At 50.0% G+C, this 17,077-nt stretch overlaps 1 protein-coding gene across 1 annotated transcript; it reads right to left on the bottom strand.

Annotated features, from left to right (window-relative positions):
* Positions 1–850: 850 nt before the first annotated feature.
* LOC134011197 (unconventional myosin-VIIa) lies at positions 851–11,985 on the bottom strand. Its single transcript, XM_062450704.1, has 29 exons — positions 11,875–11,985; positions 11,426–11,579; positions 11,219–11,295; positions 10,604–10,723; positions 10,347–10,489; positions 10,019–10,229; positions 9,780–9,915; positions 9,349–9,515; positions 8,967–9,104; positions 8,283–8,441; positions 8,061–8,150; positions 7,853–7,947; positions 7,643–7,727; positions 7,212–7,430; positions 6,748–6,951; positions 6,154–6,372; positions 5,482–5,652; positions 5,053–5,337; positions 4,728–4,882; positions 4,493–4,619; positions 4,210–4,329; positions 3,871–4,044; positions 3,490–3,717; positions 2,924–3,091; positions 2,643–2,760; positions 2,182–2,305; positions 1,851–2,017; positions 1,526–1,707; positions 851–1,072 (listed from the first exon to the last, which is right to left on the bottom strand). Exons 1-29 carry the CDS (start codon positions 11,950–11,952, stop codon positions 941–943), a joined length of 4,446 nt encoding a protein of 1,481 aa, XP_062306688.1. The 5' UTR covers positions 11,953–11,985; the 3' UTR covers positions 851–940.
* Positions 11,986–17,077: the final 5,092 nt, after the last annotated feature.

Here is a 17,077-nt window from a genome sequence, read left to right as displayed (position 1 = left end):
GTTTGATTTAGTGTCAAGTCGTATTTAGGGTATTTAGTTTGTGTTCCAGTTTGGGGCTGAGTGTCTTAGCTGTTGAGTGTTTTAATTAAAAAAAGTGAACTCTTTGAAAAATAAAATGTGCTCAAGCAATGGAGACAAACTGACCCGGGTCGTCAGTTTCCTGTGCTGACGGTACCTGTTGTTGTTGCTGGTCATCTGCTTCATGATCTGGCAGTAGATCTCATCTCTCAGGGCCTCGTTCTTGGTGGCAGGGCCGAAGATCTGGTCGGTCAGGTCCAGGCGGCTCTGCATCTGCTTGGTGGGGTAGTCCCCCATGTACTTCAGGATAGGTGAGGTCAAAGGTCAAAGGAAACAACTGGCATGCTGTCTGTGTCGGGCCACCGTCACATCAACACAGACACGTCAAAATACACCGTGGACAAGTGAACACAGATTACAAAAGGTCTAGCAGACAAACAGCTTTCAGACATAAGGAGAAATGCTGGCTGAGGCCTGAGTGTAAGTGTGTGTGTGAGTGTGTGTGTGTGTGAGTGTGAGTGTGTGTGTGTGAGTGTGTGAGTGTGTGTGTGTGTGAGTGTGTGTGTGAGTGTGTGTGTGTGAGTGTGTGTGTGAGTGTGTGTGTGAGTGTGTGTGTGAGTGTGTGTGTGAGTGTGCGTGTGGAGGATATCGGTGAAGGCCAGGCAGGCCTGGTGGCTGAGCTCTGGGTTCCCCAGCAGCTTCCTGAGTAGCGGCTGGCGGAGGGGCTCTTTGGCGCACGCCCACAGCCTCTCTGGAGCCTGGCCCTTCAACATCACCTGGCTGTTCACATCCCTGGTGGGCTGCCTGGATACACACACACCAGACACACACACACACACAGTACAACACGTCTAGTGTTGACACAGCTTCACTCTCTTGATTGTCTCGAAGTTCGAACCCCTCCCCCCCCCCCCGGTATGCCTCAGGTGTACCTGAAGTACTCGAGGGAGAAGTCCTTGAGGCTGGCGGGGGCCATCCTCTCCATGGTGCCTGTCTCTCTCAGCGTGGCCTGCGTGGCGCTGCGCCTCTGGTCAGGAGACAGGCTGTACAGGTTCTGGAGAAACACACACATTGTTGTATAAAAGGGAGTCAGATGGCTGAGCGGTGAGAGAGTCGGGCTAGTAATCTGAAGGTTGCCAGTTCGATTCCGCGCCGTGCCGTCCTTGGTCACCGTGCCTCCACGTGACGTGAGGCTTTATTTTACCGTGACGGGAGGTTTTATGTTACCATAACGTCAGGCTTTATGTTATGTGGCTGAGCGGTTAGAGAATCGGGCTAGTAATCAGAAGGTTGCTGGTTCGATTCCTGGCCGTGTCAAATGACGTTGTGTCCTTGGGCAAGGCACTTCACCGTACTTGCCTCGGGGGAATGTCCCTGTACTTACTGTAAGTCACTCTGGATAAGAGCGTCTGCTAAATGACTAAATATAAATGTAATGTAAATAAAAACACATGCTAAGTGAGTGAAAATATACTTAATATGAATATTCGTAAGTGTATTACTGTACCATGACTTCATTGGAGGGTTTGGTGAGGGTGGGCAGGATCAGGACAGAGTCAGCGGGCACCGCCCCTGACTTGGAGGTGCGCTCATTTCGACCCTTCATCCAGCCCAGCGCGAGAGGGAACTCCTCGTCCTGGATGATGACAATCAACTCTCCCTTCTTGAAGTTCAGGAACGTAGGGTCATCTGCACGGGACAAAACATCACAGAAAAACACATTTAAAAAATAAAATAATAAATGTCCAGATCTCCCTCATATGCCGGGTTCCCAATCCTCTGGAATTGTCCCGATCCCGGATGTGGAGATGAGTGTTAGCTGGATGTCTGACCTTGGCTGCTGGAGTCCTGCAGAGCAACGGCGTAGCAGGAGCGATCTCTCAGGCCCTCCAGGAACATTTGCACCAGCTCAGCGATGCCCCCCGCCAGTGGGCCGCTCAGGGTGAAGTCTCCCTTCAGGGTCAGCAGGGACACGGACTGACCGAAGACCTTGGCTTCCCTGAGGAGGAACACAGAGCACAACCACACAATCACAAACACAACAGCTAGCATCGAAGCTAACTCAAAAGCACATTAACTATACTGCAGTGTCCCATCTCATAATGCTAAATGCTAACTAACAGCCTTCTTGTCATGACTCATCAGGCACCAGGCGGCCGTTACCTCACAGTGACCCCGGTGACCTCTGGGTAGGACAGCTGCAGCAGTCTCCTCTCCTTCTCGTCCAGGAAGGTGATGCCCGTCCAGTTAACGGCCACAATGAACTTGTTCTTGGGCAGAGGAGGGCCTGTGGGGAACCCCGGGGAGAGCAGAGCGTGAGGGCGGAGCGCGAGGGCGGGAGTCATGGGGATGTGTGCAAGAACATTCTAATTCAGAGATAAGCGCCATTCACACTTCCTGTGTGAGTCTTGTTAAGGTTGCTAACAAGAGCTCTCTCTCTCTCTCTCTCGACACACAACTGAGAACTCTTAACAGCACCTCAAACATGAAATCCAATAAATATGACTCATGTTTCTATGTAGTTAGTAGAGTTTGGTGTGTGTGTGGTAGGGGAGGGCGTGCAGGTCACACAAACACAGTCCAGGTCTGACCCTGCAGAACACAAAGCCCAACAGGAGGGTTACCTGAGGTCTTGGCAACCTCGAAGAACCTGGAGAAGAACATGGGCCACTTCTGGCGGGCGTGGTCCACCACCTCGGCCTTCACGCTGGCTGCAGTCTTTTTGGAGCTGATGTACGGACCCTGGAGACACAAGCAGCTGGAGCTCACTGGAACAGAACTCCTCAAAAAAAAAACGGTACCACTTTTATATTTATATATTTTATATAAATCTAGTTTATAGTACGTAAATACTGTACATTGTTTGCATGCTATAGGTTAAACACATGACGGCACTGTGACTGACCTGGGCGTGGGCGGTGGTGACCATCTGAACCCACTTGGCCTCAGACTTGGCCTCCTGCACGGAGCAGTTGACACAGTCCTGAATTACGGCCTTGGCATTCTCTGGGCTGGTGTCTGAGCCGTACGAGACATAGAAGTGCTTAGCAGCCAGCTGGATGAAGTCATCCTCCTGGGGGGTGGGGGGGGGAGAGAGGAGAGAGAGAGATAGGGAGAGATAAGAAGAAAGAGAGATGAAGAGAGAGATAGGGAGAGATAGGGAGAAAGAGAGATGAAGAGAGAGATAGGGAGAAAGAGAGATGAAGAGAGAGATAGGGAGAGATAAGAAGAAAGAGAGATGAAGAGAGAGATAGGGAGAGATAAGAAGAAAGAGAGATGAAGAGAGAGATAGGGAGAGATAAGAAGAAAGAGAGATGAAGAGAGAGAGACAGTCAGACAGGAAGCTATTATTGAGCCACTGTGTTGATCAATAACAAGTCATTCGAATAATTTATGCAGTCATGGGTAGTCAACAGAACTTCCCAAATCCTGCCTGCCAGAAGCCTCGTGGTGCGCAGAGACGACCCTCACCTTCTCACAGCGGTACTCCCCGAAGCGCAGGCCCCTGATGACCTGCCGGTAGACCAGGTTGGTGCTCACAGCGTCCTGGCTGCAGTCGTGCCACGGCGTGAAGATCTCCTTCCTGAAGTAGAGTCTCCACGGTGCATGCTGCTCCTGCCCACCCTGCCTCTTCACTTCCTGCTCACACTGAGAGATGGCATCCATCACATGCTCACGCCCACTGCCCAGCGACCACACCTGCAGACGGGACACACACAAGTTTGATTTTATTTAGTCATTTCACCTTACATGGAACAATACAGATATCACATACAGATATACACAACCCTGAAAATCAAGCGTTTCACAACAAACATCTAACCTGACAATGAAGGTGACAGAGTGACCTACTTTCTCGTACAGGGCCACGTAGAGAGAGAAGCCGAAGCCGTCCTTGAGCTTGACCTTCTGGGAGAGGACCTGGCACATCTCCTGGGAGCTGGAGGCGGAGTCTACAGGGAGGCTGAGGGTCTGGCCGTCCATCAGGGTCACCGACACGGCCATGGGCTTCTTAGACTTGGTCGCCTGGAGTCACACAGCAGGACGAGACAGTCCACAAGGGATTCGATACGGTCATATTATTGTTTATTTAAGTCCAGTTTGGTGGATGGAGAAACTGCAAACTTCTTCTGTTGGGTGGTTCTACTAGGATGTTCTACTTGAAGGTTGTACTGGGTGTGGAGAGTGTACCTGTAGTTCCAGCCAGCTGGGAGGTTCTGCTCGTACTCCGTTCAGCACGGTGCGCTTCAGCCTGTCAGCACAGTAGGGGGCGTAGCCCGCAGGCCCCAAACGGATGAAGCTCTGGAGGAACTGAGGAAGCAAGTTTTTCAACATTTCAAAACTTTATTTGAGAAACTTTTTTGGGGGAAAAACAAAAACAAAAAACCTTTAGAACCTTTTTATATATACTTTTTCAACCTTTCAAAACTTTTTTTCCTAACCTGTTTTTTTCAACCTTTTGAAACGGACCCACCTTGATGAACCTCTCTGTGGGCGGGAAGATCCCCAGACACAGCGACAGCAGGATCCAGCCCCTGAAGAAGCTGTTACGGTTCGAGTTCTCCTGCAGCTGCTTGCAGATCTGGCAGTAGATCTCATCTCTGCAACACAAGCACAAGCTCTCACTACGATGTAACACGTCGTAGAAAACAATGCATCTTGGGCTGGACGTAGGATTGTGTGTTGTTGTCTTGGTAACAGATGGTCACCTGAGGTCACGCCTCACGATAGCGTAACCAACAATGATGTGCAGTTTTTCGAGAGACGTCATTGGACGATCCAGGGTGGGTCCCTCGCCAATCAGGATCTCGTCTTCCTCACTCAGCGTCTGCATGGTGGGGGGTCTGGGAGCTTCAGCCTGGTCCTCCGCCTGAGACAGGGAGAGAGAAGAGGGAAACATTAAGGACTGATGTGTGTTTAGAGGGCACTTTCTGCACCTTGAGGAAGAGAATGAGGGTTTTGATCAATGACGTTGAATCTATAAAGTTCGAAGAACCTCCAATGGGTCTTTCCCTAAACCAGAAATGACCTCACCTCTTCCTGTATCACAGAGGGTTTCCTCTTTCCAGAAGGGGGTTCTGGAATAGCGGAGGCCTTCCTGTTCCGGGTCAGGAGGTCTGTGAAGGTGGAAGACTTCCTGGTTCTGGGGGCCTCTGGTGTTGAGGAGGACTTCCTGTTGAGGATGACCTCGTCGGGCATGGCTGAGGCCTTCCTGTTCCGGGTCAGGAGGTCTGTGAAGGTGGAAGACTTTCTGGTTTTAGGAGTCGTCTCCTCTGGGACAGTGGAAACTTTTCTGTTTTTCTGGCCCCTCAGAACTCTCTACAGAGAAGACAGACCGCATTTACTCATTGATTAGTGTTCATTCAACTGTAAAACTTATGCCCGACAACATTATGTTGAACATTCAACACAGGGTAGATTCCAGAACCTTCCAGAGGAATCCCAGCATGCAGAGCAACCCACCTGGTCGAGGCCCACCATGTGACTGAGCCTGCGGTCCTGCCTGGAGACCAGGTCCTGCGGCAGGGAGCGGTCGACCTGGCTCAGGCCCCGGGATGGGCCCTGCTTCTGGGGCTTGGGTTCCGGGAGGTCTCCCATGAACCTTAGGATGATCCACCACACCGTCACAGAGGCCTGGAGGGAGGGGGGAGGGAGGGGGGAGGGAGGAGACAGAGAGTCAGAGAAACAAAACTGAGAGACACAGAAAGACTGACAGAGAGAGAGACACAGAGACAGAGAGAGACGCAGAAAGAGAGAGAGAGACAGAGAGAGAGAGAGAGAGAGAGAGACAGAGCGACACAGAGAGAGAGAGACACAGAGAGAGAGAGAGAGAGAGACACAGAGAGAGAGAGACACACAGAGAGAGAGAGAGAGAGAGAGAGAGAGAGAGAGAGAGAGAGAGAGAGAGAGAGAGAGAGAGAGAGAGAGAGAGAGAGAGAGAGAGAGAGAGAGAGAGAGAGAGAGAGAGAGAGAGAGACACAGAGAGAGAGAGACGCAGAGAGAGAGAGACGCAGAGAGAGAGGCACACAGAAATAGAGCGAGAGAGAGAGACAGAGAGACACAGAGAAAGAGAGAGAGACACACAGAGAGAGACACACAGAGAGAGAGAGACACAGAGAGTGAGGGTGCAGCTACCAGGACGTCCCCCTCGTCCTCGTGGTACAGCAGGGGCTGCCGCAGCCTCTGGCGGATGTGTGCGGGCGTGGCCGCGCCCTGGAAGTACATGGAGGCAAACTTGGAGAAGGAGTACTCGTCCAGGTCATCATAGTCCTCCTCTGGAAGCTCTTCCACCAGGGGCAAGTCGTCCAGATCCACCTCCTCCACCACCACCTTCTTCTTCTGACTCTCCAGGTCCTGAGGGGTTTACACACGCTCTGTTAACCACGCCGTACCACGTCTATTACTGTTACAAACAAAACTGTTTTATGTTGTAAGTTGTGGTTTGTGAAAAGCCTCAAAAGAGAGGAAGTGAAGCAGAGGTTTGTGATGTATGCTGTCTGAAGTACAGCAGGCCTACACAGCTACAGTGCAGTAACAGCTCCCTCCTCCCTCTCACCTCGCCTCCCTCCTCCCCCCTCCCCTCCCCTCCCCTCCCCTCCCCTCCCCTCCCCTCCCCTCCCCTCCCTCCTGTCCTCCCTCCTGTCCTCCCTCCTGTCCTCCCTCCTGTCCTCCTCCTCTCCTCCTCTCCTCCTCCCTGATCACGTCAGGACACCTTGTCTGCTCTCTGACCTCAAAGCCCACGGGCGCCTGGCCCTCCTGCCCTCCGACCATTTCGGGCAGGAAGCCAAAGACGTCGTCCACCATTTCCTGGTCCGTGATGGATTCTGATTGGCTGGAGGCTTTGTGTTTCTGCCTCAGTACTTCCTCCAGGCGTCTCTGCCGCTCCATCTTGGCCAGCTCCTCGTCTCTCCGCTCCTTGGCAGACAGGAAGGCCTGGCGGGAGGAGGGGGGGGGGGAGTGGGAGATGGGGGGGGAGGAGGAGGAGGAGGGGGGAGGGGGGGGGGAGGGAGAGTCACACAGCAGGATATCAGGAGAGGAACTGTTAAACAAACCTGAGGAACAGGGTTTGACAGAGGATTTATACATAATTGTATACTGAATATAGCATGTACACCTACACACACTGACAAATACACACACACACACACACACACACACACAGTGATTAAGCTATCACAAAGAGCAGCCCGTACGTCTCTCTTCATCCTCTCTGCGGTCTTGCGGGCCAGCATGCCTCTGGTGTGAGCCTGCAGCAGCACCACCGCCTGCCTCTGCCGCCTCCACGCCCTCCTGGCCAGGCAGCCCCGCGCCCGCGCCTGCAGCACCACCACCGCAACCCTCTGCTGCTCGTACCTGTGCCGCAGCTGCCGTGCTCGCACCCGCGCCTGCAGGCGGGAGAAGCCCAGCTGCACCTGCACAGCAACACAGACAGGACATCAACACAGCAGAGAGACCAAGAGATGAGGTGATGAAATTATTGCACTGTTTAAGCATGGAAACCAGTGACACAAACTCATATACATTGTCTGTAGTGTAGATATAGAGTTAGATAGAGTGGGTATGTGTGTCACGGCCGGTGTGCTGTATGTCTGTTTGCAGACTCAGTCAGGGTTTGTGGACGCACCACTCTGTACAGCTTCCTGCCCTGGTGTCCTCTCCAGTGTTTCTGAATAACCAGAGCAGACGCCTTCTTCCTCAGGAAGTTCTTCCTGATGGAGTCAAGCAGTTAAATAAAAACATATATACAGTGAGAAATGGGCTATATAGTAAAGTAAAAAAGCAGTTCAAAGCTATACAGGACAGATGATCCACTGCTGGGACAACCAGGCCAGACCTGAACTTGTATCCACGAAGAACCTTCTGGATCAGGAGAGCTTTCTTGTTCAACTCCTTCATTCTCTCCACCTCCAGCATGGTGTCATGGAAGTCCTGGGAGGACACGAGTCATGAGGTGGAGAGTGTTCAGGGGTGTGTGTGTGTTCAGGGGTGCGTGTGTGTTCAGGGGTGTGTGTGTGTTCAGGGTTGTGAACAGAGAACCCCACCTTGAGGAAGATCTTGGTCTTGCCAGTCTTCCAGTCTCCCTCCATCAGGATATTCTCACAGATACTCTCACAGCACCTCTGTGTGGTTTGCTGTGTGGGAAACAGAACTCTCAACAGGGGAACACACAGAGCACATGGTGTTCAGACAGAGACGTGTTCAGACAGGTGTGTGAGGTGTGGAGGGTTCTCCAGGGGGACGGGAGAGGGTCAGACCCCGCTCACCGTTCTGGGCTCGCAGACGGAGGTTTGGAGCAGGACGCGGTAGCGCTCCATGAACTCGTCGAAGGTGTAGCGGATGGGGTAACCCGCCTTCCTGATCCTGATGGTCTCCATCATACCAGAGTAGCGGAGCTGCCGGATACACAGCTCCCGGTCGAACAGCTGACACACACACACACACACACACAAAAGCACTGTTTGACAAAATGTGTGGGCCCAAAGAGTAACAATACAGTAAAGAAGTTTCTCAACATTTGCGGTCAATCCCCACTGGTGTGTGAGCACCTGCTGACTGACCATGGGTCCCCACTGGTGTGTGAGCACCTGCTGACTGACCATGGGTCCCCACTGGTGTGTGAGCACCTGCTGACTGACCATGGGTCCCCACTGGTGTGTGAGCACCTGCTGACTGACCATGGGTCCCCACTGGTGTGTGAGGATGTGCTGACTGACCATGGGTCCCCACTGGTGTGTGAGTATGTGCTGACTGACCATGGGTCCCCACTGGTGTGTGAGTATGTGCTGACTGACCATGGGTCCCCACTGGTGTGTGAGGATGTGCTGACTGACCATGGGTCCCCACTGGTGTGTGAGTATGTGCTGACTGACCATGGGTCCCCACTGGTGTGTGAGTATGTGCTGACTGACCATGGGTCCCCACTGGTGTGTGAGGATGTGTTGACTTACCATGGGTTTCTTGAAGTCGTTGGGTTTGATGCAGCGGACGAAGTACGGCTGGCAGGATGTCAGGGTCTTCATCAGAGCGTCCAGAGACTGACGGAACTGACCACTCAACGTAAGAACACGCTTCTTATCTGCTGCTTGCTGGAGGGAGAGAAGAGAGAGAGAGAGAGAGGGAAGGGGAGAGGGAGAAGGAGAGAGAGATAGAAAAGAGGGAATCAGAGAGAAAGAGATGGTGAGGGAGGAAGAGAGAGAGTAGAGGAAGAGAGAGAGACGGTTTGGAATGAGATGCAGAGAAAACCAAGAGGGAAGTAAGTTAGATGAATATTCCTGTTACTAATTCCCCCGAACACCCCAAGACAGGAGCGAGGATGATGTTCTGTCTGACCCTGAGAGAGTTCTTGGGTGTGATCATCATCTTGGGATTGGTGGTGTTGATGATGGTGCTGGAGGTCAGCTCGTTCTTGAAGGCCTGTTTCAGGAGCTTGTTAGAGGACGTATCCACCAGTTGGATGAGGTTGGCGCTGAGGGCATCCCTGTTCTTCTCCAGGAACCCTGGAGACAGGAAGCAGGAACAGGAAGCAGCAAGCAGGAACAGACGTCCACAGACAGGGAGGTGGGGAGAAGAAATGTTGGTGGGAGGTGAGAGTTAAAATAGTATTGGTATTGTGGAAAAACTAAGTATATTTAACACCATTTTAATACAAAATCTATACATGAATCCGGCTGATTGATGTTCTGAAATGCACATAACATTTGATCAATTGAAAAAAAAAGAGTGAAAAACCGCCCGCCATGTTAGTCATCTTCATAACATACCTTTGGATTCGTAATGCACCACGCCGGCAAAATGCTGGATCCCAAATGTTGTGTCGTGGTCGTTCTTCGGAGGTAAGTACACGTCCCCCTTGTCGTGGTTGCTGCCGATCTTAACCAACATGGTGGCGTCTGTACCCTAATGAACCGAAGAAGAAGAAGATTAAAACACACAACTTTCAACTCAGTTAATCAGTCAGATGGACGCATGAGAAGGGGCAGGATGGAGGTTGCCTGGCGACCTTTGGGAAGTGGCTCTCCTCGTCGATGAGACACAGGATGTTGAGGGGCTTGTTGGCCAGCACATCCAGGGTGCGCTGGTTGTCCTTGAACTGGATGAGCTCCCAGACGATGTTCTCTTGAGCGTACTCCTCCTGCTCCAGCTTGAAGATGTGCTTCACGAAGAACTGCTGCAGCTGCTCGTTAGCGAAGTTGATGCAGAGCTGCTCGAAGCTGGGCAGGGAGAGAGAGAAGGGGAGAGGTCAGCGCTTTGAGAAACTCCGGGATATATAACCGTGGTATACAAAAAGTGGGTATAAAGAAACCTATGACCCCGACAGCAACGCTGACCTGTTGTGTTTGAAGTTCTCAAAGCCGAAGATGTCGAGCAGGCCGATGGACTGACGGATGTAGTTGGCGTCATCGGGTTGGGGCTTGTAAATTGCGCTGTTGATCTTGTCAACAACCCAGATGAACAGCCTCCCGTAGATGGCCTGGACGAGGAGGAACGTGTAAAAGAATAACAATGATATATAATCCCTTTTATTTTTTATTTCAACACAACATTACTACTAGTCCTTCCAGTGTAACATCGTGCTGTGTGTTACTTTGACGAAGGCGTCCCTGCCGTCGAGGGCCTGGGCGGAGGTAAGGGGCTTGGTGACACTCTCCTTGGTGGTCATGAAGGAGCGCTGGATGAGGCTCGTCTCCAGGGCCCTGGGGTCCACCTGCACACACACACACACCACACACACGACCACCTGTCAGGCCAGTGGCTGTTTATATGATGCAGCTCTATAACACCCCACTGTCTGTCTGCACAAGTCTGAGGGAAGGCTTAAAGGCCGAAATATACTACTCCGACTCCGTTACGGACAGACAGACAAACGGAGTCGGACGGATTCGTTGAATTTATAGTACTCCGAAGGCTGTGGTGCTGAAAACAATTCACCGCCAGAAAAGTAGGTGGAGCAATGTTTTTGAAGCCTCATGACGTCTGTGTGTGTGGAACCCATTGCGGACCAATCACAGCCAAGGGGTATCCGTAAAATGACGGACTAGCGGACGGATAGTCAGGAAAATCAGGAGGTGCACATAGAGCTCTCCGAGGGGCTCGGAGAGGGCAACATTGGAGAGGGTGTTCCTTGTGTCCGTCTCTGTGAAAACGGAGTAGTATAATTCAGACTTTAGTGTTCTGACAGGACCGAGTCAGGTGCGTTTACCTCCAGTAGACTGCTGGCCACAGTGAAATGAGAAGAGGAGAGGATTTCACAGCTTTCCATGTTATTGGAGATGGTGGCTGGAAGGATGAAAGAAAGGTTGGAGGTTAGCTGAGTAGAGTAGAGTGCAAAAGAGTGCAGTAGAGTGCAGTAGAGTTCAGCAGAGACAAGCTGCTGTTTTCCAACAGTAAAGGGTAAGGATCTCCAGACCTTCGAAGGCCACGTTGCCGAGGTGAAGGATGGCGGCCAGCAGCTTGGAGATCTCCCACCAATCGTTCTCAGAGAACATGAGGATCTTCATGGCGGAGCGGAAGTGGGCGTACTCCTTTACGTCATCCCGCCCCTCACAGCTGGTGCAGTTACCCTGGCAACACATTCACAACTGTTTAACAGAAGTTTTGTCGAAGCTGATGCAAAATCACAATGATCGATAAATTGACTTTTGGGGGGGGGGGGGTTTGGGGGTTGTTCGAGGTTTTTGTACTGATCCATTTTGTGAGTCAGTCGAATACATCTAATCAGTATTGTGATGGTACCATGTTCAGGTAAAGATATAACAGGTGTGTTGTGATTGTACCATGGTCAGGTAAATATATAACAGGTGTGTTGTGATGGTACCATGTTCAGGTAAATATATAACAGGTGTGTTGTGATGGTACCATGGTCAGGTAAAGATATTGAGAAGCGTTCCCTAGTGACAGGATCTTCTTCTGCTCTGCTGTCATCCCCATCAGCATGCAGTAGAAGATGTGGTAGTTCCTCTCCTCTGCAGCCTGCCCAGAGACACACAACAAGAGAAACTTACTTCTTATCTCCACACTCCTGTTTGTATCCAGTACATTAAGTCAAACATGTTCACATACATGTGCTCATTTAGTAGATGATTTAGTACCACGTAACGTACGGGGGTATTTGAATCTGGGACTGGTCGCTGGTGGTTACTTTACCACTGAGCTAGCCCTATCCTCATCCCCCAGATAGATCCTGTTGTTACCCCCTCGCCCTAACAGCCTCCACATCAACACACACAACACTCCTACTCTTCATCTCCTGTAGTTCTGGAACAGGAAGTTAAACTCCTACTCTTCATCTCCTGTAGTTCTGGAACAGGAAGTTAAACTCCTACTATTCATCTCCTGTAGTTCTGGAACAGGAAGTTAAACTCCTACTCTTCATCTCCTGTAGTTCTGGAACAGGAAGTTAAACTCCTACTCTTCATCTCCTGTAGTTCTGGAACAGGAAGTTAAACTCCTACTCTTCATCTCCTGTAGTTCTGGAACAGGAAGTTAAACTCCTACTCTTCATCTCCAGTAGTTCTGGAACAGGAAGTTAAACTCCTACTCTTCATCTCCAGTAGTTCTGGAACAGGAAGTTAAACTCCTACTCTTCATCTCCTGTAGTTCTGGAACAGGAAGTTAAACTCCTACTCTTCATCTCCTGTAGTTCTGGAACAGGAAGTTAAACTCCTACTCTTCATCTCCTGTAGTTCTGGAACAGGAAGTAAACTCCTACTCTTCATCTCCTGTAGTTCTGGAACAGGAAGTTAAACTCCTACTCTTCATCTCCTGTAGTTCTGGAACAGGAAGTTAAACTCCTACTCTTCATCTCCTGTAGTTCTGGAACAGGACGTTAAACTCCTACTCTTCATCTCCAGTAGTTCTGGAACAGGAAGTTAAACTCCTACTCTTCATCTCCAGTAGTTCTGGAACAGGAAGTTAAACTCCTACTCTTCATCTCCTGTAGTTCTGGAACAGGAAGTTAAACTCCTACTCTTCATCTCCTGTAGTTCTGGAACAGGAAGTTAAACTCCTACTCTTCATCTCCTGTAGTTCTGGAACAGGAAGTAAACTCCTACTCTTCATCTCCTGTAGTTCTGGAACAGGAAGTTAAACTCCTACTCTTCATCTCCTGTAGTTCTGGAACAGGAAGTTAAACTCCTACTCTTCATCTCCTGTAGTTCTGGAACAGGACGTTAAACTCCTACTCTTCATCTCCAGTAGTTCTGGAACAGGAAGTTAAACTCCTACTCTTCATCTCCTGTAGTTCTGGAACAGGAAGTTAAACTCCTACTCTTCATCTCCTGTAGTTCTGGAACAGGAAGTTAAACTCCTACTCTTCATCTCCTGTAGTTCTGGAACAGGAAGTTAAACTCCTACTCTTCATCTCCTGTAGTTCTGGAACAGGAAGTTAAACTCCTACTCTTCATCTCCAGTAGTTCTGGAACAGGAAGTTAAACTCCTACTCTTCATCTCCTGTAGTTCTGGAACAGGAAGTTAAACTCCTACTCTTCATCTCCTGTAGTTCTGGAACAGGAAGTTAATTGTCTCCCTCTGAAGGTGTTTCCGCTCACCTGACGACAGACGCGAGACTTCTCCAGCAGGTACTGCTCGAAGCGAGCGCCCTCGATGGCTCCCGATTTGGTGAAGCTGATGTCGATGTACTTGCCGAATCGGCTGGAGTTGTCGTTGCGGACGGTCTTGGCGTTACCAAAGGCTGTTGGATTAAATCCAGTTTAGCCACCAGGGAAAGGGGTTGTACTTAAACAAGGCGGGAGATGTCAACCTCGATCGAAAGGGAACCAATGAAGTAACCCACTGATGTGTGTCCGTGTGTGCGAGTCGACAACCACAGTCTAAGTCTTACTGGGATCCAGACACAGACATGAATTACAACTCTGGGACATATTAATCTGTAGAGCGGCAGTATATAAGTATGTAAATAAGTGATTGGCTGCTCACCCTCCAGGATGGGGTTGGCCTCCAGGATCTGCTGCTCAATCCAGGAGTGCTGTCCACTCACGGCCGCCAGGAACTGCAGCAGCAGCTTGGTGCTCTCAGTCTTCCCAGCCCCCGACTCACCGCTGGGGGAGAGGACACACACACCTGCTGAGCACCACCTCCACCTGCACCACAGAACCACCTGCACCACAGAACCACCTGCACCACAGAACCACCTGCACCACAGAACCACCTGCACCACAGAACCACCTGCACCACAGAACCACCTGCACCACAGAACCACCTGCACCACAGAACCACCTGCACCACTCCTCCTCAAACACATCTCAACCCTAACACACGTACAGTAGAGCTTTTTGTGGCCAGAAAGGGTATCAGGAACAGAGAGTGTGTGTGTGTCTGACCTGATGACGCAGCACTGGTCCTTGCGGTTGCGGCGCATGTTGAAGAAGCAGCTGTCTGCGATGGCGAACACGTGAGGGGGCAGCTCTCCCATGCGCCGGTCGGTGTACAGTTGCACCTGCTCCGTGGTGTAGATGGGGAGCACCTGGTAAGGGTTCACTGCCACCAGGATGGAGCCTGTGAAGGTCTGAGAACACAGCAGCCATCAGGGAGGGAGTGTGAATGTGTGTGTGTGTGTGAGGAGGGAGTGTGTGACTGGAGTGTGTGTGGGTGTGTGTGTGTGTGTATGTTAGATCAAGAGATCACGTTCTCTAGCAGAGCATGAACCCTGTGACCTACCCCACCACACTGTGGTAACGCTTCTGCTTTGGAGGTGTCAAATCTTCCGACTCTCTAAACTATTTCTTTATTATTTTACTTTATATAAAATAAAATACAAGTAAAATCTGTAATAGAGCATGGTTATGGTGTTAATGTATGAGACATATTCGTTGCGTTCTTGAATGTTTGTGTTCTAGAACCTTGGCATGACAGAGTATGACCTCCTACCCTCAGGGAGGCGATATAGTCTCTTACTGCAAACTCAACCGTTTTAAGAATTCATTTGTTTCAACTTCCATAACATTTCTCAATGTTGCTTGAGGATGAAATCTATGTAATAATTTTTATAGTGCCTTTATTACGTGATCTTTTAGAATGTATTATTATGAGGTGTATGTATGTGTTATGTTATGGGATATGTGCAATACTGTTATGTAACTGTTGATAATGTTTGGCTGAGGATGTATTGTTTGTTGTTATTGTGACTGTCAAGGCATTTATGATGCACCACAGAGACCAAGACAAATTTCCCTGAGCGGGACAATAAAGTTCATCGTATGGAAACAGTGCGATGTTCTTTCCAAACAGCGGCTCATTCGTCTCCATGGAGACAAACCACACAGTGATCAAACCACAGGGCAAAGTCTGACAGTGAACTAATTTACTGAATCAAAAGGAATATAGTTTTCGAACCACCAAGCCCACACTAAGAATGCCTGAAAACTTGTAGTATAAACATTTAGCTGTTTTACCCACATATCATGTTTAAAAACAGATGGTCCATTTTCCAGACTAGGTGATTCCAGGTTTGATACACCTCTACTAAACCCTGGTATATCTTCCCCCCCCCCCCAGCCCTCCCTTTGGATCACCAGACTTCAAATATCTTCCCCGCAGCAGGGACCTACGTAGATGATTCCGTCCTTGTGGCGGATGAACAGGTTTCGGAGCAACCCCTCCTCGTTGAGGTCCCCCAGCCGGATCATGTCATCCACACCTTTCACCGAGGTGGGGTGCATCAGTCGCAGGCTGGACTCCTTCTTCTTGTTGATCTTGTGCTCCTGGTGGGAGAGAAGATAACTGTCACTGAGTACAGCACAGGACTGCAGGCTTCCGTCTGGTCAAACCCATGCTGACCCCAGGCCTCTTGTTGTACAGAATCCACATGAAGTGTAACTGAGGACCATGGGAAACAGCAGGAATGTTTCGACAAGCAGAACCAGACAGACAGAATCCTATGGTTCCACACAGAACTCTTTTCAGCTCTGTGAGGTCCCTCTCGGAACCTCACAAGGGTTCTTTATGGAACTCCATAGAGGGTTCTATTCCGAAATCCTTTCAGATTGTACCTTTCCTTCATCATCAATCAGCTGCAACTGTCCCTTGTCTGTGAGATTGACCTCAGCCCCTATAGGCACTCCTATTCCAGAGTCCACCCACACAAAGTCGCCCTGGAGAAGGGAAGCAGAGGTGGACAGTAAGACACCAACACTCAGGTCTGTACGTTACACTTTCACCTTTCTACATTACCGACGGATCACAACTCACAAGGCACAATAATAATCTCCGATTATCTTACCTCCCTCAAAACCACCATGGCTGAAGTCTTCTTGCGTCCAGCCTGCGAGTCAGGAACAAGGGCGTCAGCGTATGCTGGGTGATAACTCAGAGAGGAATGGCTACCATGCCACTCCCTGTTATGGTAAACCTGATTCTGACACCTAACTGCCAGGGCCACATTATAATCACTAAGGATAAGACACAGCAGTATTCCGGTGTCATAACCACCCCTGTTACAGTAAGATCATTCATCAGATCATTAATCCCATTAAACATGTTCGCCTTGGAATTTTCCTTGGAGATGAATTAATGCATAAAAGCAGACTTCAAAACGTAGAAATACAACTTCAAACGCATATCTAAGCTCTCACAGGATAGGGAGCACAAACAAATAATGAATGATGTTTCATAACAGTTTTAAGATAATCTCATCTGCTTCACTGAAAGTTCAGGCTACCCACATGGTATTGAAGCATCATACAAAACCACAGGCACCTTCTGGTGTTTAGTCGAATCAGAATCTGGTTTATTCGCCATGTAGGTTTACACAAACACAGAATTTACTGTGGCAGGAAAGTGCAAACAATAAACATATACGGATCTTAAGATAAAAATTACCTGTGGTGTTTCTTGCTGTGGTGTTTACCTGTTGTGTTTACCTGTGGTGTTTCTTGCTCTGGAGATCCTGTGGTGTTTCTTGCTGTGGAGATCCTGTGGTGTTTCTTGCTGTGGTGTTTCTTGCTGTGGCGATCCTGTGCTCCTGTCCCAGCGAGCACCTGGCCTCCTAATCCATCAAAGCTGCTCTGAACGAGGAAGCAGATGGCCAGTCCAACACGGCACA

This window comes from Osmerus eperlanus, chromosome 24 (genome assembly GCF_963692335.1).
Source record: "Osmerus eperlanus chromosome 24, fOsmEpe2.1, whole genome shotgun sequence".
NCBI classification, from domain to species: Eukaryota; Metazoa; Chordata; class Actinopteri; order Osmeriformes; family Osmeridae; genus Osmerus; species Osmerus eperlanus.
The sequence above is the reverse complement of the archived record's forward strand: the minus strand, read 5'-3'. Positions and strand labels throughout refer to the sequence as shown.

What these genes read in the sequence shown, in the direction of transcription:
- LOC134011197 (XM_062450704.1), bottom strand. Translation starts at nt 11,952, where the DNA reads ATGCTGATGGGGATGACAGCAGAGCAGAAGAAGATCCTGTCACTAGGG. An exon ending in GCAGGAAGCTGTACAGAGTG is followed by an intron (nt 7,431 to 7,642) that starts GTGCGTCCACAA and finishes GTTGCTGTGCAG; the next exon opens with GTGCAGCTGGGCTTCTCCCG. An exon ending in CAGAGAGGATGAAGAGAGAC is followed by an intron (nt 6,952 to 7,211) that starts GTACGGGCTGCT and finishes TCCTCCCGCCAG; the next exon opens with GCCTTCCTGTCTGCCAAGGA.